We start from the raw sequence: 27,740 nt of genomic DNA, 5'->3' as shown, positions 1-27,740 counted from the left end.
ATGGGGTGTCCCGAGTTCAAATATGATCATTTTGGGGGATCCCAAGACAGTTCAAACATGATTTTGAGGGGTTCCCCCGTTCAAATATGATTATTATTCAGTCCCGGACTGAAAAGGTTGAGAACCACTTAGCCTTAGATTATATATGTATTCAATTTTGAAATGTGGGGTTCGAACACAGACGGGATTAAAACACTTTTATTGTAAAATATGGACTAATACATTACACAACGACTCCGGACACCTAGTTAACATTTTGGGAAAGCGGGTAAGCATCTTATATTTTATATTTGTACATGTTTGGAGAAATACGGGCTTTACTGGTGACATTTCAGGGAAACCTGGGGAGGTGGAGTTAAGACTCTCGTAAAAGTAAAAGTCAGACTCGATTAAATACAATCTACGATAGTCTTGATCTCTAAGGCTAGAGAAACACTGAACTGGATGAGGGAGAAAGTGAATGAAGTGTGTAATAAATGAATGAAATCAACACAATGTGGAGAGAAAGAGAGAGAGAGAGAGAGAGAAAGGAGGAGGAGAATAACAAACCCCGCCCCCTCAGTTGAACTTTGTCACACATTCAGATTCAGCCTCAAAAACAACTCGTTTCTTTTAGGGAGAAAAAACACCCCAAAAACCCCCAAAAGTTTAGTTTAAAAAAAAAACTCCACCATGTCCGTGTGGTTGCCCTCCTCTCTGACCTCCCTGACCTCCCTGACCTCTCTGCTGGTGGCTCTGGCCGTGGTTCTAACGGTGTTCCTCAGAGCTGTAAACCCTCATCTTGGAGCAGATGTCTCCTACATGCTGAGGACCCTGCGCCTGGGTCTGAGGCTCACCTCCTACAAGAAGCTCAGACCCTTCTACAGCCTGCTGGACAGGTTTCTGGACCGGGCCGGGAGACACCCGGACAAGACCTTCGTCCACTTCGAGGGCCAGCAGATCTCCTATGGATCCATGGACCGACGGAGCAACAGGCTGGCCAGATGTCTGCAGAGACACGCCGGGCTGAGGGAAGGCGACGCGGTGGCTCTGTTCCTGGGTCTGTATCTATTATGATGAGTCTCGGTCTCTATAACCGCCTAATAGTCACTGGACATCCGCGCGGAAAGCCCGTACTTCTCCTTACATTGTACACATTCAACATATAAAGTGCTGATCCTGTAGCGACGGATGTTAACTAGACATTAAAAACCTGTGTTTAATGTATTAGTCCTTATTTTTCAACGTAAGTGTGTTTTAATCCCGTCTGTGTCCGATTCTGTCGTAAATTCCCTGTATTCCTAGGTGGTAGTGGCGGGGCGCAGCAGGTGAAAGCCGGTATTACACAATGTAAACAGGAAGTAAACGAGGGGAAATGTAGCGTTCAGCAACAGACGGGATTAAAACACATATTTATTGAAACATAGGGACTAATACAGTAAACTAAGAGCCCGAATGCCGAGTTAACATCCGGGGCAACCGAGTCAGCACCTCATATTTTTCATTTGTACATGTTCGGAGAAATACGGACTTTACTGGTGAAAGTTCAGGACGTTCTGGGGGGTGCAGCCCAAGTCTATCGAAAATCGATTTAAAAAAATGGATCTCTGATAGTCTTGATCCAAGGCTATAAGTCTGTCGATGCTTTTCAACATAGAACTGAACACCTTCCTTCATAACAGTTTTATGAAAACAACTTGCTTGTGGTTCTCAAACTTTTTCATGTCAAGGGACCCCTAAAAATATGTATTTGGCGGACCCCCATTTCTAAATATGTTGTTCCAGGGACCCCCCAGAAGCAAAGATTTGAGTAAAACTTTTTTTATATATATACAATGATTTGCACACATTTTCACAATTTTTCAAAACTAGCAGATCTACAAGCTCATAGCGTTATGAGCTTGTAGATCTGCTATTTTTGAATGGCGAAGGTATACAATAATGGTTAAAGTGGTTGCAATCTAAAGTGACACAGATGCTTTCCAGTTTTAATGGGTTAATAAAGCTGTGTTTTAAATGTTTTTGAACCCCCCCTTTTTTAGATTGTTTTTATGCAAATGTTATTTTTTTATTCTGTACTGTAGAACTTTGAGAAATGTAAAGTGCAATATAAATAAAACATATCGTTATTATTATTATTATTAGGGAACGAGCCGAGCTACATCTGGACCTGGCTGGCTCTGGCCAAACTTGGCTGTCCTGCTGCCTTGCTCAACTTCAACATCAGGTCCAAGTCTCTGGTTCACTGTTTCTCCTGTTCTGGAGCCAAGACGCTTATAGCATCTGAAGGTAATACTATAATATAACTAGTCTCTATATAATAATATCACTAGTCTCTATTTAATAATATCACTAGTCTCTATATAATAATATAACTAGTCTCTGGTCCACTGCTTCTCATGCTCCGGAGCCAAAACATTTTAAATATACAAATCTTGTATAGGGGTCGTTGCGACAGTCATCACACTGGGGATGAGTGTTCTTGATGATCGTCTCACACTGTTTCTCGTACATTCCCAGTAGACAGGGGAGCTTCACTTCCGACGACGCTATGGGCCGCCCGGCGTCCCCATCACCCTCTGTAGCGCCTGTTGAGGCCTGCAGCTCCCATACACCACCCTCTGTAGCGCCCGTTGAGGCCTGCAGCTCCCATACACCACCCTCTGTAGCGCCGTTAGGCCGGTGGTGCAGCTCCCATACACCACCCTCAAAATATATAATAATAATATATATATATATTATTTCCAACTGATTTTTATAGGCTATACATAACAACCTTTTTTTTTTTTCTCTTCTTTAGAAATATTTTCTTTCACATCAGGATGTAATAATCATTAGACTCAGATTAATAACCCACCTATCTCCCACACTCCCTCCCAGTCAGAGAGAATTTGAATGATAAATTCATTATCTTTGGAAACAAAAAAGTACATGCACCAGTCAAATTAACTATTAACAGTATGGAAATTGAACAAACAACCCATATAAAATTCCTAGGAATGATCATAGACAACAAACTTACCTGGAAACCCCATATTGACAACGTTAAAACAAAAATATCTAAAATAATTGCAATCTTATATAAAATTAAATACATCCTAAATAAAAAATCACTCCAGACACTGTACAATTCTCTACTCTTGCCATACCTAACATACTGTGTTGAAATCTGGGGAAACACCTACAAAACTATAATGCAACCTATTTTCATTTTACAAAAAAAAAGCAATAAGAATTGTCAACCAGACAGACTACTATGCATCAACAGACCCACTATTCTATACCAACCGAACCTTGAAAATAGAAGATCTAGCTAAACTCAACATCGGGGCAATAATGTACAAAGCACACCACAGGTCTCTTCCTTTCCGAATGCAGGAGTTGTTTGAGCGGAGAAAGAGCAAATACGAACTGAGGGGTACTGCCATATTTAAAAATTCATTTGCTAGAATAAATGCCAAAGAAAGATCCTTATCGGTCACTGCAGTAAATGTATGGAATAAATTAGATGCTGTACTTAAAAACTGTAACTCCTTAAAACAATTTAAGAGAATATTTAAAGAAAAGTTGCTTGATAAATATAGAGAAATAATATAATGATCCAGCTATACATACTTATAAACATAGTGTGTATACATCATTATGTTCTCTATACTACATTAAGATGTGAAACCACACAAATGCAACAAAGATTGTATGTTCACACTGTATGTGAAGTAACCACTTCATATATAGTAAACATTTAAATGTGAAAGTGTGTGTGTGTGTGTGTGTGTGTGTGTGTGTGTGTGTGTGTGTGTGTGTGTGTGTGTGTGCGTGTGCGTGCGCTTGTGTGGGTGTGCGTGTGTGCGTGTGCGTGTGTTTTGACGGGCACGTCAATGCAAACTAAAAGAAAAAGAGTGTCTTCTAAAGAAATAGACACAAAGTCAAAGCTGTTTACAAACACGTTTATCTGTATTTTACCCAGTTTGTTTCATTTTGTTTAGTATTTCTCTGTGAGAAATGTAACACTCTGCAATGCTTCAGTTATTTTGATTTTTGTTTCTTTACCAAACTTATAATTTGTTTACATTATTAGTAGGGTGGGCATAATAAGCTTCGGCTTCAGCCCTCACCTTTTCGGTCTATGAACAATGTCTTGTATTCTATGCTGTAATGTATATGTTTTTCTGAATGACCGAGATGAAATAAACTAACAAACTAACTAATTTGCATATAGATGTGAGTGGACTTAATTTAAAAGAAAAAACCTCTCTCACACTTATGCCAGTGATCATTGATTGATTGGTTGATTGATTGAATATTTTATTATGCAAAAAATGTAAACAGCACAATTACATTAATAATACTTTGTCTAAAAGGTCTGTCCAAAAAAGTCCTTGCGGTCTTGTTTCATCATCCTCCCCTGGGCCAATGTATTAGCCCTGTATTATACGCACGCACGCACACAGTTTTAGTGTTGCTCTGTGGCACAGTGAGAGAAAAGACCATTGTAGCAATTGTCATTATGAAATTTAGTGGAACAATGAAACGTCTTTCTGCACTGAAGTGGCCCTGATGTTTTCACTGGAATTTAGATTATTAGTTCTCTGAAGGCAACCGATTCAACGGTGATGATTTCGCCATTGTGTGTTGGTGGCGGCCGTGTTGCCGAGTTTGTGTGTGTGTGTGTGTGTGTGTGTGTGTGTGTGTGTGTGTGTGTGTGTGTGTGTGTGTGTGTGTGTGTGTGTGTGTGTGTGTGTGTGTGTGTGTGTGTGTGTGTGTGTGTGTGTGTGTGTGTGTGTGTGTGTGTGTGTGTTTGCCTGCATTGGTGTGTGTATATTTTCCCCAAAAGGCAAGACCCGCCCAACTTGGTCTCTGATTGGCTTGTCCTGAAAGTTTACCCTTCGTTAACCAATCATCACTCCTCTCTGTCACTTTCCCTTTCTCATGGTAGAGTGAGAGAGCACATCGCCTGTAAGTTAGATGACAGATGAGGGACAGACTGGGGGAATCTGTTCAGTTGGATCACATACATTAGTTACCGCAAAAAGTAGTTGCGTTACGTAAATAACACTGGACGGCACCCACGGAGACCATTTGTATGCCATTTGTGAACCATTTCGCCCCTAGTGGCTACAATTTGATGGCAGTTCTTCTTAAATATCCACCATCTTTGGTAACAGTAAAGATGATGATGTTGATGATGATGATGATGAGAGGGTGTCTGTTTGTCTCAGATCTCAGGGAGGCCGTGGAGGAGGTTCTACCCACGCTCAGAGAACAGGGCATCTCCGTGTTCCTCCTATCGGAGAGCAGCAGTGTGGAGGGCATCACCTCGCTGTCCGACAAGATCAGCCAAGAGTCTGACCAGCCTCTGTCCCGTCAACTCAGAGCCAACGTCACCGTGAGGAGCATCGCTCTGTACATCTACACCTCAGGAACCACAGGTAACTATAGCTCTGTACATCTACACCTCAGGAACCACAGGTAACGCACTGCTCTGTACATCTACACCTCAGGAACCACAGGTAACTCACTGCCACTTTGACTATGCTTGCATCCTCTTGGTTCTCCAACATCTCCATGCCACTAAAAACTATAAGCTTCAGACCTCCCAAAAGAAACCGGTTCGGCTACTTAGCCCATGGCCCAGCTAATTACAACACGTTTTGCTAGTCTGGGATGGCTCAGGGTGAGGCTCAGATGGCAAATGGGATTGGCATTTAACTCTTTCACTGCCAGGAATTAATTAACACATGGGGTGCCAAAACCGGTTTTGCAAATAATTACACGGAGTGCCAAAACCGAAGGGTATTCGGTTTTGCTGTCTTTTTTTTTTTTTTTTTCGTTTTTCTCCACACGGGCGGGGCTGGAGCAGCTCTGGGAGTACCCATTGTGATCCTGGGAAGGATAGGCCAAATGGATCACCGGAAACAAAAACATGGCTCCCATCCGCTTCCTGTCTATTTCCTTCTTTAAAAAGCCTATATCTCGATGCGCGATCCCCCCCGTTGTAACTTGCGAGTGAAATGTTATCGTTCCAGGCTGTGGCCAGGGTCCTCGCGCTACATGAATGGATGCTTTTTTTTAACGTGGATTTGCTCGTCGTGGAGTCTAGAGCTTTAAACAGCAAAGCGCAGTCAATGGGGAGAATGCTGGCACCCACGGTAAGTTGTTATGAAAAAATGCTGGCACCCAATGTGTTAATTCATTCATTCATCAGTCTATCGTCCTCTTGCCAGCGAAAACAGCGTTTTTACTGAACCTTTGAAAAATCATGGAATATTCTCCGTGACCACCGTCCTCACGGAGATCGACTCATTATACGCACAGGGGTCCGGTAGAATTGAAAAATATCAAATTGGCCGGCCGCGATCCTCCATTCCAGAGCTATGGCCGTTTGAATGTGGCTTGTTTTTTGAAAAACAAGCAGAAAACAACAGAAATCCAAGAACATTTTACTTTTGTGAATCCTTTAAGATAGTCAAAGGGGCAGAGCCCTCAAAAGCCACCGTGATTCAATACACACCAAGTGAATTATCAACGTCTAAGGCTTGCAAAGTGTGGAAAACAACAGCTTTTCCACGCAAAACCCATTTTCTCTTTGTATATATATACTCACCAAAGAACAAACCCACCCGACCGTATACTGGGGTTCAAACACTGTAACCCAACACACGCAGCCGTCTAACAGCCCTCAGCCGTAAACGGGGTGTTCAGAACAAAGGTTACGCATGCAACCTGGTTAAACACTGCAAATCAACACGCTCGCCCGATCATTGCGAACACGGAAGGAGGCGCCAAGTGGAGCATACTATGACACTCGGCTCGGCTTGTGTGTCTGTCTGTCTGTGTGCAGTATGTGTGCAGCCGCGCCCCCATGTCACTCACGCTCTCATTGGCTGCCCCCATGTGACTCACGCTCTCATTGCCTGCATGCACTACAGTGTGGCTGAAATTCGCCTGTGCCCCTGCGTGACTAATTACACTCCTCTGAGAAAAATATAGCAGCGACAGTCAAAAATAACACATCTACAAGCATCTACACGAGTTCATCTATTGGGATATCTAAGAATTCCATGTCATTTGTGCATATTTCAGGCCGGATGGCAAGTAATTGCTCATTCCTTTCTATTCTTCTTATTGTTATTTTCGAGCTGCGTTCGCTTCCAGCGTTCGCGCGTCTTACTTGTAATAATAATAATAAAACTGTATTTATATAGCACCTCTCAAAACTGGGTAACAAAGTGCTTCACAAAGAAAACAGCAAAAGAAGAGGTACACAAAACAAAAAACAATATAAAGATTAAAAACAATGCAGAAAACAAAGCAGAGATGGACATGAACTAGACTATGGCTGGGCATTAAAAGCTAATCTATAGAAGTGGGTTTTAAGGAGAGATTTAAACCGGGGGACAGACTCTGTGGGCCTGATCTCTAGGGGCAGGGCATTCCAAAGGGTAGGGGCTCTGAAAGTGAAGGCCATGCGACCTTTTGCATTTAACAGACCCTTTGGAATGTCCACGAGTGCTTGGTTGGAGGATCTAAGACTGCGTGTAGGCACATATGGGGGGAGTAGGTCCAAGATATAGGCTGGGGCAAGACCTAGCCTGGCCTTATGAGTAGTGAGTAGGATTTTGTAATTAATTCTAAATTCAACTGGGAGCCAATGGAGGGATGCTAGAATGGGAGTGATATGATCACATTTTTTTGTACCAGTTAAGAGACGGGCCGCAGCATTTTGAACCAGCTGAAGGCTGTGGATGGATTTTTTGGAGAGGCAGGTGTAGAGGGAATTACAGTAGTCTAACCGCGAGAAGATGAAGGCATGAACAACTTTTTGTAGGTCAGCGATGGACAGGAATGATTTAATTTTTGCTATATTTCGAAAATGATGATTGAACGACTGTGAGGAGCATAGCTCCTCACAGTGAGAGCTTAGCTGCATACGGGGCAAAAGACAGAACCGTGCGTAGGTTACCCACACACCTGCTGTTTTCATCATTTATCGAGAAAAGACCCACTGTATAGCCGAGCTGATATGGGGGTCTGAACACTGTGACTCAACACACACGCCCCAACACAAGCTCTCAGCTGTATTCAGGGCAAAGACAGAACCATGTGTAGGCTTCCTACACCTGATGCATATACTGTCACTCACTCACTCACTCACCTATGTATTATTAGCCTGTGGTCGCATACAGGGAGGATAAAACAGTGTATATTCCTCTTATACTTACCAAGCCCCCCTACAAAGCTTTGCTTAGCTGAAAAATACCGTCATGCTTATATAGAGCTACATAACCACAGGTAACTCCACACTTGTACACACCTGTACAACTCATATTTGTTTACAGGTTTACCTGAAGCATCCTTGGTGACTGTTTGTTTGTTTGTTTGTTTGTTGGTTTGTTTGTTTGTATCCAGGGTTACCTAAAGCATCCTTGGTGACTGTTTGTTTGTTTGTGTGTTTGTTTGTTTGTTTGTTTCCAGGGTTACCTAAAGCAGCCCTGGTGACTCATGAGAGGGTTTGGGCCGCCTCCTTCATCCAGGCCTCAACAGGAGTGACAGCAGACGATGTTTTCTACATCAACCTGCCTCTGTACCACAGTGCTGGCTTCCTCATCGGCATGGCTGGGTGTATAGAGAGAGGTAATAGTACTACCTCTGTACCACAGTGCTGGCTTCCTCATCGGCAAGGCTGGGTGTATAGAGAGAGGTAATAGTAATAATAATAATAATAATAATAATAATAATACCTCTGTACCACAGTGCTGGGTTCCTTATCGGCATGGCTTGGTGTATAGAGAGAGGTAATAATAATACTAAATAAAGCTGCAAGCAGCAACGCGGGGAGTTCAAGCAATGCAAAATGCAAAAAGCAGTATGCAATATGCGCAAAGGCATAGAAACATAATAGACTGAACTTGAGAGAGAGAGAAGACCATGCAATTAACACATTAGAATTGAAAACAGCTGAGCAGAGTTCTGTGGATTGTGGATATTAAAATACATTATCTTTATTATGTTGCTTGCTTGTAATGGCAGATTTATTTTTCAAATGCAGTTATCAAGAAGTTTGCCAGTTTCTGCCGCGTCTTCTACACACTAATTGTAGTATTCTAATCAGGCTATAGCTTTTCATCACTATTTCTGGCCAGTCTGTTTAGCTGGGGCCCGGAATCAAACCTGTGACTGTGACCTTCTGTTCACCAGGCGTACTCTCTTCACAATCAGCTGAAACTTCACTGCTTGTTTACACTTTGACACAGTTGATGAAATCGCTGCTTGGTTACACTTTGACACAGTTGATGAAATCTAAAAAAAACAGTTTAAATTTGGGGCAAAGGTCTTTGTCACTCTCTTCATATGATGCCAAAGGTTAATGGTGTGTTCACACACACATACAGAGGTTTCATCATTTTATAGTAGGATGACCGTGTCTATAGTACATTTGGAGCTGTCATTGTTTGGTACATAACGTTAATTCACGATTCACATTAACCCATTGAGACCTGAAGCCGATTCTACATGTCTCCTAAATCTCAACAGTTTTCTGAAAAACGTATGTTTCTATATCAGTGGTGCTCAAACCTTTTCATGTCAAGGACCCCCAAAATGATATGTATTTGGCCGCGGACCCCCATCAAAATATTTTGTTCCAGGGACCCCCAGAAGCAAAGATTTGAGTTAAAAACGGTTCACTTTAAAAATATATATATTCAAAGATTTGCACACATTTTCAAGATTTTTCAAAAACCGAGTGCCGCGCTACGAGCTTGTAGATCTGCTATTTTTGAATAGCCAAAGTGTAAAATAATGCTTTTTAGCTCAAATCTAAAAATGACACAGTTCCAGGTCTCAATGGGTTAATCTGTAATTATTCATTATACAACTCAATGTTTTAGTTAGCTCTTACGTCTCACTTGGTATGGACCGGTTTCAGCCAGCTTCAATCTAATATGTGACTGAGGTGATCTTAACAGATCAGTCTGTTGTGAGTGAGTTGGGTTTATAATGATATTGAAGAGTTTAAAGTAGTTTTCTGCACTAAACTATCGTGTGTCACCCTAAAGCCTGCATGACACATTTGATGTACTCACTCAGTATTGAAGTAAAGTATTATTGTTTTGTTTTTACTACAGTTATAGTTCTGATGTGCTTATATTACAGGTAATACCATAGCTCTGATGTGCTTATATTACAGGTAATACCATAGTTCTGATGTGCTTATATTACAGGTAATACCATAGTTCTGATGTTCTTATATTACAGGTAATACCATAGTTCTGATGTGCTTATATTACAGGTAATACCATAGTTCTGAGGAGGAAGTTCTCAGCCTCTCAGTTCTGGGACGACTGCAGGAAGTTCAACGTGACGGTGATGCAATACATCGGAGAAACCATGCGCTACCTGTGTAGTACAGCTAAGGTAATAGATTACATTATCTTAGTTATAAATTACAGAAACCACATGCTTACGTGCTAAGCACACATAAGGTATTAAACTCATCCTATGTAATCTTACAACAGTGGTTTTCAAGTGTTTTGTGTTTTTTTTTTGTGGGCAAGAAATCCAAAATAATTTCTCCATTGACAAGAAATGGATTGAGTTACATTGTATGGTGAAGAGGCTCTAGAGGAGCTCTTTTAAGCCCATAAACGAACGCAAACAAGTTGATTCTGACAGTATAGAACATCGCCAAACCCAGTATCGTTTTTATTTTTTAGATAAATATGTCAACTTCCTATTGATTTTTCTATTTTTATTTGGAAGAAAACCCGGACTGGATCTGCGGATCTGGATCCGGATCTTCAAATAGCAAAATCAACAGGAAGTTGACATTTCTATGAATAAAAAGAACAGTACTGGGTTTTATGATGTTCTATGGTCAGAATCAGCTTTGTTTGCGTTCGTTTACGTGCTTAAACAACCTCCTCCAGGGCGGTTTTGCCGTGCAATGCGAGTCAATGAGGAGTATATTTTGAATTATCAATTTCTAGTCAATGGAGAATTGTTTTGATTTCTTGCCCACCTTTGGAGTTACATCATGGCAAGGAAACTACCCAACCCAAACCTCTACCAATGTGGTCTTGTCCTTTAAGGGAGACTGCAAGGATAAAAGGCCTTCACTGTAATCTGCTGCATGAGACTGTTCCTGGAAAAAAATCTGCAATATTCTGAACTTGTTTGTTCGTCTTTTGGAGCCGTGGCCATTCGGTCAACCTTTTACATATGTATATAATAATGTGTGGTTGTTACAGAAAGTCTCAGTTAAACCCTTGTACTTCTGGTCTTTTAGCAGCATGCTCACCCCAGAATAGAGATGCTAGCCTAGGGTTCAAGTGGTTAAAGATGGAAAGACACCTTGAACACATGGTGTCTTATAATCAGGGACGTGCAGAGGGATTCTGAGAGGCAGGGGCTGGAATTTGCACTTATTTTGCTGGCCGGACCGAGGCTCGGCCTCAATTACCATACTTTTAGGCCCCAAAAAAAGGTACTTAATGTCCTGAAAGTCACGCATCCCCAACCAAATTTTCAATTGCCGATTTTCGATTGAGTTTTGGCCATTATCGCCCGTTTTTCTTTAATAACACGGGCTAGGAAGGTCTGACGGCAACAAACTAGATACCTGAGTAAAGTTCACTTTGAGTTGCATCCAACACATCCACTGCCATTTCCTTCGGCCTTACCGTTAGGCCGCTAGGGCAGTTAAAATTTATTTTTTGGGTGTAAAATATATATATATATTCTTTCCTAGTCTGGAGAGGACACTTTTTACCGACTGGTAAAGTGGCGTACATACTAGACAGAGATGGGGATTGACGTACGTCGGGGGTGAGGAACTGGTACGTTCTTTACGTCAGTGCATTCAGTGCATTCATAGTTTGACACGTTTCTTATGCGTGATTAGGGCCAAGAGGCTATTCATCCTCCAGAGGGAAGCAGTGAACGTACGTCAGGTACTCTGAGCTCTGAGCTCAACCTGACGGATGACATAATCGACGGACAAACCCCCCATCCTCCCTCCCTTTTTGGTCTCCCCCTCCGTTCCTTATGCTTACTTAAGGGTCTTACGTCGAGTATGAATAGGCCTTAAAAGGGCAGGGGCTCAAGCCCCCTTTCATGTCTATGTGTGCACGTGCCTGCTTATAATCATGTTTGAGGTGATCGTGGAGAAAAAACTAAATCTGTCGTTCTTGGTGTTTTCAGAAAGAAAACGAGAAGGATCACAAGGTCCGGATCGCCATCGGAAACGGCGTGCGGTCAGACATCTGGACGGAGTTCCTGAGTCGTTTCGGGGACATCAAAGTGAGGGAGCTGTACGCGGCCACCGAAGGAAACATCGGCTTCATCAATTACACAGGAAAGATTGGCGCCGTGGGCAGAGTCAACTTCCTGCACTCGGTGGGGGTACACACACACACACACACACACACACACACACACACACACACACACACACTAACCCAACCCATACTGCTCCCGTGTGCCGTCTACATTCCGGCTGTCAACCGTCTCTCCGGTGGTGGAGTTATTCCCCTACACGTTGATACAGTTAAATATTTAATATTCCACAAAGGTTCTACACACTGATACAGTGTAATATTTAATATTCCACAGAGGTTCTACACACTGATACAGTTTAATATTTAATATTCCACAGAGGTTCTACACACTGATACAGTTTAATATTTAATATTCCACAGAGGTTCTACACACTGATACAGTTTAATATTTGATATTCCACAGAGGTTCTACACACTGATACAGTTTAATATTTAATAATATGTAATATTTCACAGAGGTTCTTCCCCTACACGCTGATTAAATTCGATGTGGAGAAAGAGGAACCGGTGAGGAACTCTCAGGGTCTCTGCATTCCAGCAGACAGAGGTGAGAATTAACCTTATGTTGTTGTTGTTACTATTATTATCATTATTATTATTATAGTATGTGTCTCTCATTCATATGACCTTTATGTGTTTCTCAATCAACTATGATGAGGCAGTATTGTTTTTCATTTCTTTAATTTAAATTAAAGGGGCCACACCATGAATTAAACAAATATATATTATATATAAATATTGCCCCCTAATACGTTTTAAACAGGTTGTAAGCCTAAAAAACATCCAGATATTTTTTCTCACAATCTGACTGTCTGTCATTCCAAGCTTTTTCAGCTGCAATACCAAAACGTCCTTTTGGGCAGAGGGGTGCTACTGAGCAATTCTGTCTGGCCATCATCAATGCAATGGCAATGCAAGTGATGTCACTTGCATTGCCATTCTGAAATGACCTGTTCAGACACGCCCATTCTGAAAATCTCTGAAATGAGAATGAATGACTGAATGTTAAAACAATATATTTTTTGGGCTACAAGAGACACTGGGGAGCCCAAAAAATACCCCTCCCCCCCAAAAAAAATGAAATTCATGGTGTGGCCCCTTTAAATTACAATTTTGGACATAGCTGGTTTCTGCCGACAACAGAGATAATATGTTCTAATAATAATGTTGTTCATGTTTGAGTTTCTTCACGTCATTGAAGACCATTTTGTGTCCATACTATACTATCTTGTTGTTGTCTTTAAGGTGAGACTGGACTGTTGGTTGTGTCCATACTATACTATCTTGTTGATGTCTTTAAGGTGAGACTGGACTGTTGGTTGGAAAGATCACTAAAATCTCTCCGTTCGTCGGCTACGCGGGGAACACTCAGCAGACAGAGAAGAAGCGTCTCTTTGACGTGGTGAGGAAAGGAGACCAGTACTTCAACACAGGAGATCTGCTCTGGATCGACCAGGAGAACTTTGTGTATTTTAAGGATCGAGTCGGTGACACTTTCAGGTGAATTTCTCTCTCGGCCTCTAAACTCCACCATAATCACTATCATCGTTTTATCATGGTGAAAAAAAAGACGCTCACAATAATCGTTTTGCAGAGATTTTAATTCATGGTGAAATCGTCCTTGGTCATAAACTGCGATCAAATAGCTTTTTTTTTTACTATTTTCAAAAACATTTTAAAATAGTTCAAATAGCTGATCTACAAGCTCACAACGTGTCGATGTAGATCGGCTAGTTGAACTATTTTAAAATGTTTTTAAAAATAGTAGAAAATGGCTAATAAGTTTAGGGATAAGGGGTAAGGCGGCGCCCAAGATAGGGCCCCAAATGTTTTTGCCAAAAATAGCAGATCTACAAGCTCAGAATGTGAGTTGTTGTGAGCTTGTACATCTGCTATTTTTGTCACCCCCCCCCCCCCCCAGAATAGGAACGCTAGGGTTCATGTGGTCATTTGTTTTGGGAGAGAATGTGGCCCCATCTGAGGTTATTACTGTGTGTGTGTGTGTGTGTGTGTGTGTGTGTGTGTGTGTGTGTGTGTGTGTGTGTGTGTGTGTGTGTGTGTGTGTGTGTGTGTGTGTGTGTGTGTGTGTGTGTGTGTGTGTGTGTGTGTGTGTGTGTGTGTGTGTGTGTGTGTGTGTGTGTGTTGTGTCAGGTGGAAGGGAGAGAATGTTGCCACGTCTGAGGTTGCAGACATTCTCACCATGGTGGACTGTATCGCTGAGGCAAACGTTTACGGGGTCAAAGTTGAAGGTAAATCCATAGATCCATAGATCTGAAAAGAGGTACAGTATGGTAATATAATAGGATGTATGGATATGAGGTACAATTGACTATATACAGTATAGTAATTGATCAGACACTCTTTATCCAGAGTGACTTACAGTGAACAAGGTAAACACATAGAATACAGAGAGACAGTGTAGTGTCTCAGTAAACTATAGGATCATAGAATACAGAGAGACAGTGTAGTGTCTCAGTAAACTATAGGATCATAGAATACAGAGAGACAGTGTAGTGTCTCAGTAAACTATAGGATCATAGAATACAGAGAGACAGTGTAGTGTCTCAGTAAACTATAGGATCATAGAATACAGAGACAGTGTAGTGTCTCAGTAAACTATAGGATCATAGAATACAGAGAGACAGTGTAGTGTCTCAGTAAACTATAGTCACATTTTCTACATCAAAAGTAACCAACAAACTGTACTAATTTCAAACATTGGCCAAATTGCAAATATTACCTAAGAAAGAGTAAAGAATTGAGGATCGGTATGGCTGCCATCACGTTGACAGAAGTATACATCTAGTATATATTATTATATTATATATATATTATATATTATACAGGTCATGAGGGGAGGATCGGTATGGCTGCCATCACGTTGACAGAAGGGTCGGACTGGAACGCTGGTGAAACCTTTAAACTAGTCAGCAGCTACCTGCCTTCCTACGCAAGACCTCGCTTCATCAGGATCCAGGTACACTTACTCCATAAGTCATGTTTTACAATGTTTACTGTGTGTGTGTGTGTGTGTGTGTGTGTGTGTGTGTGTGTGTGTGTGTGTGTGTGTGTGTGTGTGTGTGTGTGTGTGCATGCTTCTTGACTCCATTTTTTGTTACATCAACCCCCTGATATTAATTTTTCAAGTTTAAACTTGAACAAATGATGTATTCACTTAGAACAAATGATTGTATAAGACATTTCCCTTCTGCAAATGGTCTTATTTATTTTCTTAATCGTTATTTAAACAATATAAAACCAATTAAATAATTTTTTTTTATTCAAAACCTTTTTAATATTTGCAATAGTTAATACAATATTGTTAAAACTTCTCTTAAATGAGATATTCATCCAGATTAAAGGTCATTCAGCATAGTTTGAGTAGCAAAGAAATAATAAAACATATGAATAGTGATTAATATTAGGATAATTGTCTCAATTACCCTGGGGCATTTGGTTCATTTTACACCACAGCCACCATTTTAGACTAAATTGGCTAGAATAATTCTTCAGACAATTGCTTTGCTAAATTATTAGCATGTTTTTATCCATTGGCAAATCACCAACATGTATGATATACATTTTTAGACCTGGGTAAATTTGCTTTGATGCAACAGTCATTCTAACCTGACATGTGGAAATCTTACTTTGACCGGCAAAAACAAAAGAGTAAAATAATGTTTTGTACTTTCCCCAGGTGCTTCCCAATTTCACAGCCAGGTGTAAATGATGGATGTTTAGTAGATTTAAGGTCACATCACATGACAACACAGTTTTCTAGTTTTCTAGATAAAGGGGGTTTAGTTTACCCACTGGCTCATCTTACCCCGTTCTCCCCTACAAGTATTTTCATCAGTGGGATTATAATGTTTTGCTGGATGGTAGATAATGTTGAGCTAAACCCCAAAAATGTGCGGCTTAAACAGCGTGGGCCTTCGGTTCACCCCTGGTCTGTTTGCATGCCTATTATTGTGTCGTACTGTTGTTTTATATTAATGTGTTGTACTGTTCCTTTACAGAGCTGTTTGGAGCCTTAATGTGTTGTATTGTTCCTTTACAGAGCTGTTTGGAGCCTTAATGTGTTGTATTGTTCCTTTACAGTGCTGTTTGGAGCCTTAATGTGTTGTATTGTTCCTTACCGAGCTGTTTGGAGCCTTAACGTGTTGTACTGTTCATTTACAGAGCTGTTAATGTGTTGTACTGTTCCTTTACAGAGCTGTTTGGAGCCTTAATGTGTTGTACTGTTCCTTTACAGAGCTGTTAACTCATTCACTGCCACTGACGTAAAAAACTTATTTTTTTCCAATTACCAAATCTGCCACTGACGTAAAAAACGTAATTTTGCAAATTAAATTGATTTTAAAAGATCTCACCGTCCTTCATCTCTCGCAGTGACACATTTCATTGTCGCACACCAGGATATACGTCAAATCGAAGATTTTCGGTTCCGTCCGCTTCCCGTTTAGGTCCCCCTCTAAAACGGTCTTTTCTCAGCTATGTTTTTCTCCCCTGTGTAACGCTGTTTAGAAACTGCTACTACTTCAAAATGGAATGTCGCCGATTGAAAATGTATTCTCTGGGCCACTCACACAACTACCCTGTGTGTCTACAATCAGTTGAACACGCGATCATAAGGGATTTAGCGAGGTCTGTGGCGAGGTGAAAAAAGTAAGTGATTCGACCGTTCACATGGCGATACATGGGTTTTTAACAGTGGGCTGAAGGAGAGAGACTCCGCCTCGGTCGGAATGTTTGTTGTCTGAGCGACGTGCACGGATCGCGGGTGTGTTTAGAAACGTTTGGACTTGCGATCATAATGAAAAAAAGAAATTGTGAATTTTTTAAAGTTATAAAAAACACTAAATCGCTGGCATTGGGCAAACACAGCCAGAAATAAGTCTGGCAGGGAATGAGTTAATGTGTTGTACTGTTCCTTTACAGAGCTGTTTGGAGATGACCGGGACGTTTAAGATGAAGAAGGTGTTTCATATTAATGTGTTACAGAGCTGTTTGGAGCCTTAATGTGTTAATATGTGTTATAGAGCTGTCTTGAGATGACCGGGACGTTTAAGATGAAGAAGGTGAGGTTGGTGGAGGAAGGTTTTGACCCGGACCAGATCTCAGATCCACTTTACTTCCTGGATCCGGAGCAGAAGACCTACGTTCTCCTGACCGAGCAGATCTACAAGTCCATCGCTTCACGGAACATCAAGCTCTAACACCAGTTAAAATAACGGCGGCTCCTTTTTGTTGGAACGTTCATTAGATTTTTTTGAATCAGTCCCTTTAAAAAAATCATCCGCCTGTTTGTTGTGGCTGACCAAACAACAGGGTTTCCAGGGCCAAACAACAGGGTTTCCAGGGCAGTGTGCTGTAGAGCGGTCTGGATACCAGCGGTTCAACCCCGTCCAGAAATCTCTCTGAGGTTTCCAGCGTCTCTCTTCTGGAGCATGTCAGAACAGGCCAATATTCTGTGAAAACAACACTCTACACTCTCTGAAATTAATCAACATATAAGCTCACAACGCCATTATAGATCGGCTATTTTCGGGGGAAGAGATAAGATTTGGTGTAGAGAGAACAAAGGAGGGGACCCCTGCTTGGGGACCCCTGTGCTCTAAGAATGCTCCGAAAAAGTTCAGATTCAGATTGCTACCAATACCAGTCGGCTACCAATTTGAATAATAACTTACTAATTGTACTAATCTCAGGGACAGACTGTAATTAACTGTACTGTACATGGCTACATTTATAATTAACTGTACTGTGCATGGCTACATTTATAATTAACTGTACTGTACATGGCTACATTTATGATTAACTGTACTGTACATAGCTACATTTATGATTAACTGTACTGTACATAGCTACATTTATGATTAACTGTACTGTACATGGCTACATTTATAATTAACTGTACTGTACATAGCTACATTTATAATTAACTGTACTGTACATAGCTACATTTATAATTAACTGTACTGTACATGGCTACAGCTTGGATTATGTACTGTTTAAGGTAAATGTACTTTTTCATTAAAACATTGATTACCAGCTGTTGTTTAGTTTTTAAATTAGTTAGTGTGGTATCTGTACTGAGCTGTGGGTTATTAGTGTGGTATCTGTACTGAGCTGTGGGTTATTAGTGTGGTATCTGTACTGAGCTGTGGGTTATTATATACCAGGGCCCTATTTCACAAAAGCAGGATTAGGGGTTAAACCTGGATTTAACACCTATCCTGGCTTAATTTAGCCAGGATTAGCGATGAATCGGTTTCATGAAAGCTGAATTATCTTGACAGATTAGCAGTATCTATGGACACATGATGGAATCAATATGAATTTGTATTATTAATAGTATTGGTTCTCAAAGTGGGGTCCGTGGAGGTAAGCCCAGGCAAGGATAACTTTTATTGCTGTGTGTAAAAGTGACAGATCATGCTCATTGTCTGATGTGACTTTACTGTTGAAATGTAAGTCAGTGTGAATGCTAATGTGCACTTCATTATCATCATCAATGTATGATTATTTGTCTAATTGTTTGTTTTTAATGTCACCTTTTCTTCAATGAAGCACTGCCAACTACATCACGTGGCCTGTTCCTTGGAGGAGTTGATGCAAAAAGGGGTTTAGTTAGTATATATAGTATAGTATAAGACAGGGGTCTTCAACAGGGGGTCTGGGACCCCTAGGGGGTCCTCAGAGTTACTACAGGGGGTCCGCCAAATCTTTGTGTGATATGATTCTTTTTTTACCTTAACCACTTGAACCCTAGCATCCCTTTTCTGAGGTGAACTTTAGCCAAAAATAGCAGATCTACAAACTGACATTGTGAACTTGTAGATCGGCTATTTTTGGCAAAGAGATAGGTGTAGAGGGAAAAATCACACCTGTGTGAAGGTAGCGGCGCCTTTGATACATTTTGTCACCGATATGTGTTTATAATGTGTTTATAGCCATGTGTCACGTGAAGCTTGACCAATCACTTTGTCCCGTACTCAACATAAGCATCCATGCGGAGTTTGTGTTGTCATCGATATTAGTTTATAGCCCAGTTAATAAGAATACAGAGGACGGACATACGGATGGACATACACCTGGACATAGACACGGACATACATACACACGGAGAAACACTAGAGAAACAATATTAATTATCTGTCTTTGAATGTCTACGTCTTTGAATGTTTATATAGCCCTCTCATTTTGTATTCATGATATAATAGTGATGTCATGAATAGTCCCCTTGCCTGACCAATCAGAACGTTGACGGGCCTGACCAATCAGAATGTTGACGGGCCTGACCAATCAGAACTTTGACGGGCCTGACCAATCAGAACTTTGACGGGCCTGACCAATCAGAACGTTGACGGGCCTGACCAATCAGAACTTTGACGGGCCTGACCAATCAGAACGTTGACGGACCTGACCAATCAGAACTTTGACGGGCCTGACCAATCAGAACTTTGACGGGCCTGACCAATCAGAACTTTGACGGGCCTGACCAATCAGAACGTTGACGGACCTGACCAATCAGAACCTTGGCGAGCCTGACCAATCAGAACGTTGACGCAAAAGCCAGGTATAGAGGGCTAATATCCGCTCTATACCTAAAGGTATAGAGCGGCTAGCGCCGCTAAAAAAGAGCAGACCAAGTAAACAATCAAGTTTAATCTGAAACACAATTTTACACAATATGTAGAGGGGGTCCCTGCTTCATCTCTGTCTCAGCTAAGGGGTCCTTGCCTTGAAAAGGTTGAAGACCCCTGGTATAAGAAATCAACTGTGTCATAAAAAATGAAGTCATACAATACTTTAGTTTAAACAAAATGCCATACAGTCCTGTTGTTAAAAAAAAAGAAAGCTATTCAATGCCATAATACTCTGTTCTTGTCAGCCTAAATTGTTTACAGCACAGCTATCTATTTTTATATTTAATTCTTGTGACAATCCTGGAGGTTGTCAGGGTAACTGGTGTGGTTGTCATGGTTACTAACCATGTGTCATGTGTTTCAGAATGATTGGAGGGCGGAGTGTGTCATCAGTGGAGATCTGGCCCACCTGGATTGTCCTCTATAAAGTAGGTGGCTGGACTTCACTCTTGTGCTCTCTCTCACCATGAAGCTCATTGGAAGCACTCCAGCCTTTTGGATTTTGGTTGTTAGAGGACAAGACCACTTTGGTAGAGGTTTGGGTTGTGTAGTTACTTACCTTGCCATGATGTAACTCCAAAGGTGAACAAGAAATTTAAAATAATTGCGCCATTGAATAGAAATTGATCATTCAAAATATGCCTACATTGTACGGTAAAACAGCTTTCAAAGTCACGCTTTTAGCACATAAACGAACACAAAGCGATTCAGTCAATATAGAACATCACCCAACCGAATTAAATAAAAATGTCAACTTCCTGCTGATTTTACTATTTGAAGATCCGAATCCTGGTCTGCGGCTCCAGTCCGGGTTTCTTTTTAATAAAAATGGCAAAATCAACAGGATGTTAGCCTTATTTCAAAAACAAACGGTACTGGGTTTGGTGATTTTATATTGTCTGAATCAACTTTATTTGCGTTCGTTTGTGCTAAAAGAGTGACTTTGAGAGCTGTTTCAGCGTACAATGTAATTCAATGAGCAAAATTGGAATTATCAATGGAGCAATTATTTTAGATTTCTTGCCCACCTTTGGAGATGCATCATGGCAAGGTAACCACACAACCCAAACGTCTACCAAGTGGTCTTTCCCTTTAAGCACTGTTAACCACCCCTGTATCCGTACTGTGGGGATAGCTTTGGCAGAAAATAGCCGATCGACAAGCTCACTACGACACGTTGTGAGCTTGTCGATCGGCTATTTTCAGCCAAAGCTTTCCCCACAATAACACAAAACAGAAAATACACTAGTATTGAGCCCTGAGGGACACCGGTTACCCACATGGGGTTAAGTTAGTTTTAATAAAATCATTTAAACATTCTTTGTTTGTGTGAGTTTCCTCATTTTGTTACAAACTCTTGGTTGGTTGTTGCAATAAATACATTACATTTAAGTGGTTGGATTCAATTTACGTAATTTGTTATCCTTGAGTCACTAGAATACCTCAAAACGAAGTATGGAGCTCGGCCTATAATTGATCATTGATTTGATTGATATGCTGCATGCCATGCGTGCAAAGTGGTGTTTTATAAACTTAATTCAGCTAATCAAAGAGGATCTCTGTGGTCATAACACAGCACTGTTTGAGGAACTATAGTTGAACACTTTACAGACATATTTTTTAATGTCCAGTCCAAAGTGAGAACAATGTAGCCTACTTGATTTAACATCAAAACTGCTATAGTTTTGATTATCTGAAACTAAGGAATTTATAAATGACAAAAAGGGTATGAATTTTTATGACATTACGAAACATCTCTGTTTCCTTTCAATGAAAGTGTAAATCTTGGTTCAGACTCAGCCAGAGTAAACATTTTCTAACAGATGGTTTTAAACAACCTAAATCTCAGTCGTGTCATAATGAACCCTTTCCCTGATCATCAGAGGGTGTATCTAGTAGATCCAGTCATTCTGTCAGGGGTAGAGGTGTTTGCTGTGGATTTTCATCTTTTGACCTGTCACCTCTTGCTTTAACTTTAAATATAACCTCAAAATCCTAATTAATGTGAAAGGCCTGGTGGTGCAAGAGTAAAGCATAGGCTTCACAAGCGGATGGCTGTGGGTTTGAATCTTGGTCAGGGAAGATCTAAATTTTCGGTCTTTTTAAGGCGAGAACCATGGATGAAGCCCGCCTCCCTCCTCACGCCCTCTTTTAGCTCCGGTAGGAGAGGGAGGAGCATGGAGGGAGCCCACCTCCAGGGGGAGGAGCTTAATAAATGTACATATTAATTAAAGATTTTTATTTTAGTATTTTTTTGTGATTTTATGGCCACTGTTTTTTTTCACATGAATTTGTTTGAGACATTGTTTTTACTGTTTTTTTTCATCACCAGTTTGTATTGACCACAGCTCCATTTTTTTTGTATTACCCTTTTAGTTTTTATTTAGTAGTTGTTTTGAGTGAGCTTTGAACCTCGAACCTTTTGTTTGTGAACCTTTGATTTATCTTTTAAGCCACGCTGGCATGGAAGGTACAATTGGGAACGTCATCCTTAACCCGCCTTTTAGAATTTAGATGGACAGTGTGAAAATATTCTTCATGAGCCTTGAACCCCAAACCTTCTGCTTTCAGACCCTGTGTTTAACTCTTAAGCCACGCTGGCATGGAGGTTACAATTGGGAACGTCATCCTTAACCCGCCTTTTAGAATTTAGATGGACAGTGAAAATGTTCTTCAGGAGCCTTGAACCCCAAACCTTCTGCTTTCAGACCCTGTGTTTATCTCTTGAGCCACGTTGGCATGGAAGTTACAATTGGGAATGTCATCCTTCACCCCCCTTTTAGAATTTAGATGGCCAGTGAAAATGTTCTTCAGGAGCTTTGAACCCCAAACCTTCTACTTTCAAACCCTGTGTTTAACTCTTGAGCCACGCTGGCATGGAAAATACAATTGGGAACGTCATCCTTAACTTAACCCGCCTTTTAGAATTTAGATAGACAGTGAAAATGTTCTTCAGGAGCCTTGAACCCCAAACCTTCTGCTTTCAGACCCTGTGTTTATCTCTTGAGCCACGTTGGCATGGAAGTTAAAATTGGGAACGTCATCCTTAACCCGCCTTTTAGAATTTAGATGGCCAGTGAAAATGTTCTTCAGGAGCTTTGAACCCCAAACCTTCTGCTTTCAGACACTGTGTTTATCTCTTGAGCCACACAGGTATGGATAATACAAAAGAGAACGTAATACTTAAACCACCTTTTAGAAGTTAGATGGACAGTGAAAATGTGCTCCAGGAGTTTCGAACCTTAAACCTTCGGTTTATAAACCCCAGAGTTTTCTCTTGAGCCATGGTGGCATGAACCATGCAACTGAGAACATAATACTTAAACCACCTTTTCAGGATTGAGATGGACAATGAAAATGTTCTTTAGGAGCTTTGAACCTTAAACTCTTTGGTTCATAAACAGTGACACATCTCTTGAGCCACAGAGACATGAAACATCCAGATGAGAAGGAAATACTTATCCTTTTAGTATTTAGATGCACAGTGTATTTCTACATTAAAACTTCACCACTTAAACCCTCTATTCTTAGTAAAGTTGCAACTTTACTTTCCCACTTGCCTTGTTACCATCTACACCAAATCTTTTCACAAAGAATTGTCAATCTACAAGCTCACAACACCTCGACACATTGTAAATCTTGACAAATGTTTGCCGCCAGAATAGGGATGCTGGGCCTTACTTCTCCCACCACTGCTGAAGAGCACACAAGACATTAGACAACTAAGAAACCCAGTGGTGCAGTTAGAGCATACATGGGCAACTGGCGGCCCGGGGGCCACACGCGGCCCCCACCCTCACTTAAAGCGGCCCGCAGGTTAATATCAGAATACTGATATATTATTGATTTCAGCTGTTACAATTCCAAACATGCAAACATGACCCGCTTTAATTACTTCAGTATATATTAGTAGCTTGATGACTAGTATTACAATTCTATTGTCTTTTTATGTCCAATGTATTTGTAATTAAATTCATAAGGTTAATATAAGTATAACTAAATGCATTTCAAATTAAATACGAATGTTACTTTTCAGGATCCCTATTCAAAAGTAAAAAAAAAAAATCAGGATTCCAATTTAAAAAATAGCTAAAATAGCCGATCTACAAGCTCAAAACGCGTCGCAACTTTTGTGTGACATAGAATGGCATAGTGAGTGTGGAAATATAGTGGCCCTCTCCATTATCAGAGTTGCCCACCCCTGAGCTAGAGATATGTTGCTTCTCAAACCAGAGGTTAGGGGTTCAAACCCAAACTCAAAATATTGAGCCTAGCTCACCCCCATTCTCTCACTGAATGCCAGGCTGCCCAAACACACACCTCACCTGACATAAACTAAAGGTGATGAGGGGACACACAGCAGGAGCTAATCAATCAATTAGGACGTGGGACATCGAAACAAAGCGTGGGAAAAAACAAACAAAAATAAGATCAACAAGCAAAATATACCTATAAATGGTGAAAAAATAAATGTACTAAGTCCAGAGCTCGATGAATGTTAGGGACCAAAAAAAAAGTCACTACAAAGTACTACCAATCAACTCTAAATTGCCTGAAACGTACTCCTAACAGGTTTTTAGGGGGACGATTTTGGCCTCCACAGTTAGTGATTTTTTCGGATTTAACTTTCGTTTCGGTAGTGACCAACTTTCGTTTCGGTAAATGGTGAAAAAATAAATTTACTAAGTCCAGAGCTCGATGAATGTTAGGGACCAAAAAAAAAGTCACTACAAAGTACTACCAATCAACTCTAAATTGCCTCAAAGCTTTCCTCATAATAACACAAAAGAGAAACTACACTAGTATTGAGCCCTGAGGGACACAGGTTACCCATATGGGGTTAAGTTAGTTTTAATAAAATAATATAAATGTTCTTTGTTTGTGAGGTTCCTCATTTAGTTACAAACTCAGCCTTTTGCAACACTCATGGTTGGTTGTTGCAATATATTACATTTCAGTGGTTGGATTCAATTTACGTAATTTGTTATCCCTGAGTCACTAGAATACCTCAAAACTAAGTATGGGGCTCGGCCTATAATTGATCATTGATTTGATTGATATGCTGCATGTCATGAGTGCAAAGTGGTATTTTCTTAAAATAATTATTTATTTATTTTCTACAGTAGACTGCCAGACTTTTTCAATGAAAAAATAAAAGTACAGGAGCCGAGATACAGAATTTTTAAGTTTTAAGTTAACAAGGAAGTGGATGGGAGTCTAAATCTTCGAAAAATCATATCTCCTTGGTCTTTGGGTCAAATCTAAAAAAAAAAATATATATATATATATATATTTTTTTTAATCTTTTTAATAGAACGCAGATCTGCGTCTTTGGCAGCCTGCGTTCTAAGGACTCAATAGAACGCAGATCTGCGTTTTTGGCAGCCAATGTGCTTAATTCAGCTAATCAAAGAGGATCTGTGGTCATAATACAGCACTGTTTGAGGAACTATAGTTGGACACTTTACAGACATAGTTTTTAATGTCCAGTCCAAAGTGAGAACAATGTAGCCTACTTGATTTAACACCAAAACTGCTATAGTTTTGACCATCTGAAACTTATGACATTACGAAACATCTCTCTGTTTTCTTTCAATGAAGGTGTAAATCTGGGTTCAGACTCAGTCAGAGTAAAAGTTTTCTAACAGATGGTTTTAAACAACCTAAATCTCAGTTGTGTCATAATGAACCCTTTCCCTGATCATCAGAGGGTGTATCTAGTAGATTCAGTCATTCTGTCAGGGGTAGAGGTGTTTGCTGTGGATTTTCATCTTTTGACCTGTCACCTCTCGCTTTAACTTTAAATATAACCTCAAAATCCTGATTGAAGTGAAAGGCCTGGTGGTGCAAGAGAAAAGCATAGGCTTCAGGAGTGGATGGTTATGGGTTTGAATCTTGGTCAGGGAAGATCTCAATTTTCGAAGCATGGATGAAGCCCGCCTCCCTCCTCACGCCCTCTTTCGGTAGGAGAGGGAGGAGCATGGAGGGAGCCCACCCCCAGGGGGAGGAGCGTAAGAAATTTACATATTATGCAAAGTTTTTTTTTTTGTTGTGATTTTATGTTTTTTTTTTTTGTGATTTTAGGATTTTTTCTCATTAATTTGATTGAGGTCTTTTTTTTTACATTCAGTGTTTTTTTCCATCACCAGTTTGTATTGACCAGTTTCATTTTGGTTGTTTTATCCTTTCAGTTTTTATTTAGTAGTTGTTTGAGTCGTTTTGAGTGAGATTTGAACCAGGAATCCTGGGTTTATGAACCACGTATTTATCTTTTAAGCCACGCTGGCATGGAAGTTACAATTGGGAACGTCATACTTAACGCACCTTTTAGAATATAGATGGACAGTGAAAATGTTCTTCAGGAGGTTTGATCTTTAAACCTTCTGCTTTCAGACCCTGCATTTATCTCTTGAGCCACACAGGTATGGACACTACAAATGAGAACGTAATACTTAAACCACCTTTTAGAATTTAGATGGACAGTGAAAATGTGCTCCAGGAGTTTCGAACCTTAGACCTTCGGTTTATAAACCCCAGAGTTTTCTCTTGAGCCATGGTGGCATGAAAGATACAACTGAGAACATAATAGTAGAATTTAGACATACAATGAAAATGTTCTGTGGGAGCTTTGAATCCTAAATTTTACGTTTATAAATCGAGAGACAATAAAGGGTTTTGGACAAACAGTAATGATATGCAATTCTTATAGCAATCTTATTCTTCATACATGTTTGAATCGTGCATATTTAATGAGAGAATTTACATATTTTAATAAATAGTCTATTTAAAAGCAGTATCTATGGACACATGATGGAATCAATATGAACTTATATTATTAATAGTATTGGTTCTCAAAGTGGGGTCCGTGTGGGGTCCATGGAGTCCCCAGCCAAATTGTTTAAATTACACCAATAACCCACAAGTAAACATTTTACTTCCTCGTATGATTCCGGGGAGACATCAAATTTCTCTTTTGGGTCTTGAGTCAAGACGCCAGGCTCCCGGGGAGACAGCTCATAGCGCGTACTCATTACAGTCTGGGATCAAACAGAGAACCTTGCAGTTTCCAGTTCACTCTACCCGGTGACTCTACCCCTGAGCCACTGTCGCCCCCATGGTAGATGCAATTTCCTGTATTCTAGTGAATTCTCCTGGATTCTCTAATCCAGGAGATTGTCAGGAGAAGGAGAATCCTGCAGGATCCAGGAGTGTTGGCAGTCCTGCTTTAACGGTTGTTCTTAATCGATGCATGGGTCTGTGCTCCTGAAAAATACTTTGTTTAGCAGTTTGCAAAGAAATTAATGAGTCTAACATTCATTAGAAAGACAATATCGGTTATATCAGGGAGCTTCACGATTCCAGCCCTCATCAGTATGTCAAGTCTCCCTTAGCCAGATACTTAACTGCCCTCTGAGCAGCCTTCAGCTGGGTGAAGCTGAAAACTGAGATTCCCTCATGGGATGTGATAGGTATCTAAGAAATACCAAATCCCAAACTACGGTATATAATCACTAATATAGTCTCTGCAGAAAATAGCTGATCTACAAGTTCACAATGCTTCACGTTGTGAACTTGCAGATTTTCTTTTTGGCAGAATAAATAAATAAGGGTTCATGTGGTTAAACAAAATATCTTTTTTTGACGTTTCTATTCTGCAAAAAGGATATTTATGAATAAACATAACCTCACACAGGATATTTATGAATAAACATAACCTCACACAGAATCATTACTTTAAAAATGAATTTTATTTATTAATACAGTGGTATAC

General features: G+C 40.4%; 1 protein-coding gene across 2 annotated transcripts; it reads left to right on the top strand.

Annotated features, from left to right (window-relative positions):
- The first annotated feature begins 597 nt into the window (after window positions 1–597).
- On the top strand, window positions 598–18,307 carry slc27a2 (solute carrier family 27 member 2). 2 transcript variants are annotated; one of them, XM_084059173.1, is made up of 12 exons: window positions 598–1,039; window positions 2,125–2,268; window positions 5,199–5,408; window positions 8,455–8,613; window positions 10,271–10,395; window positions 12,181–12,375; window positions 12,774–12,864; window positions 13,619–13,817; window positions 14,469–14,566; window positions 15,164–15,294; window positions 17,259–17,297; window positions 17,399–18,307. In XM_084059173.1, the coding sequence occupies exons 1-12, from the start codon at window positions 673–675 to the stop codon at window positions 17,534–17,536; spliced, it is 1,896 nt and encodes a 631-aa protein (XP_083915299.1). In that variant the 5' UTR covers window positions 598–672; the 3' UTR covers window positions 17,537–18,307. The 2 variants fall into 2 exon arrangements, with proteins under 2 accessions (XP_083915299.1, XP_083915298.1); XM_084059172.1 differs by lacking the exon at window positions 17,259–17,297 and having other exon boundaries at window positions 17,360–18,307.
- The last annotated feature ends 9,433 nt before the right edge of the window (window positions 18,308–27,740 follow it).

The sequence above is a fragment of the Gymnoscopelus microlampas genome (assembly GCF_963454915.1).
Source record: "Gymnoscopelus microlampas genome assembly, chromosome: 6".
Classification (NCBI taxonomy): Eukaryota; Metazoa; Chordata; class Actinopteri; order Myctophiformes; family Myctophidae; genus Gymnoscopelus; species Gymnoscopelus microlampas.
This window is presented reverse-complemented; position numbering and strand designations above follow the sequence as displayed.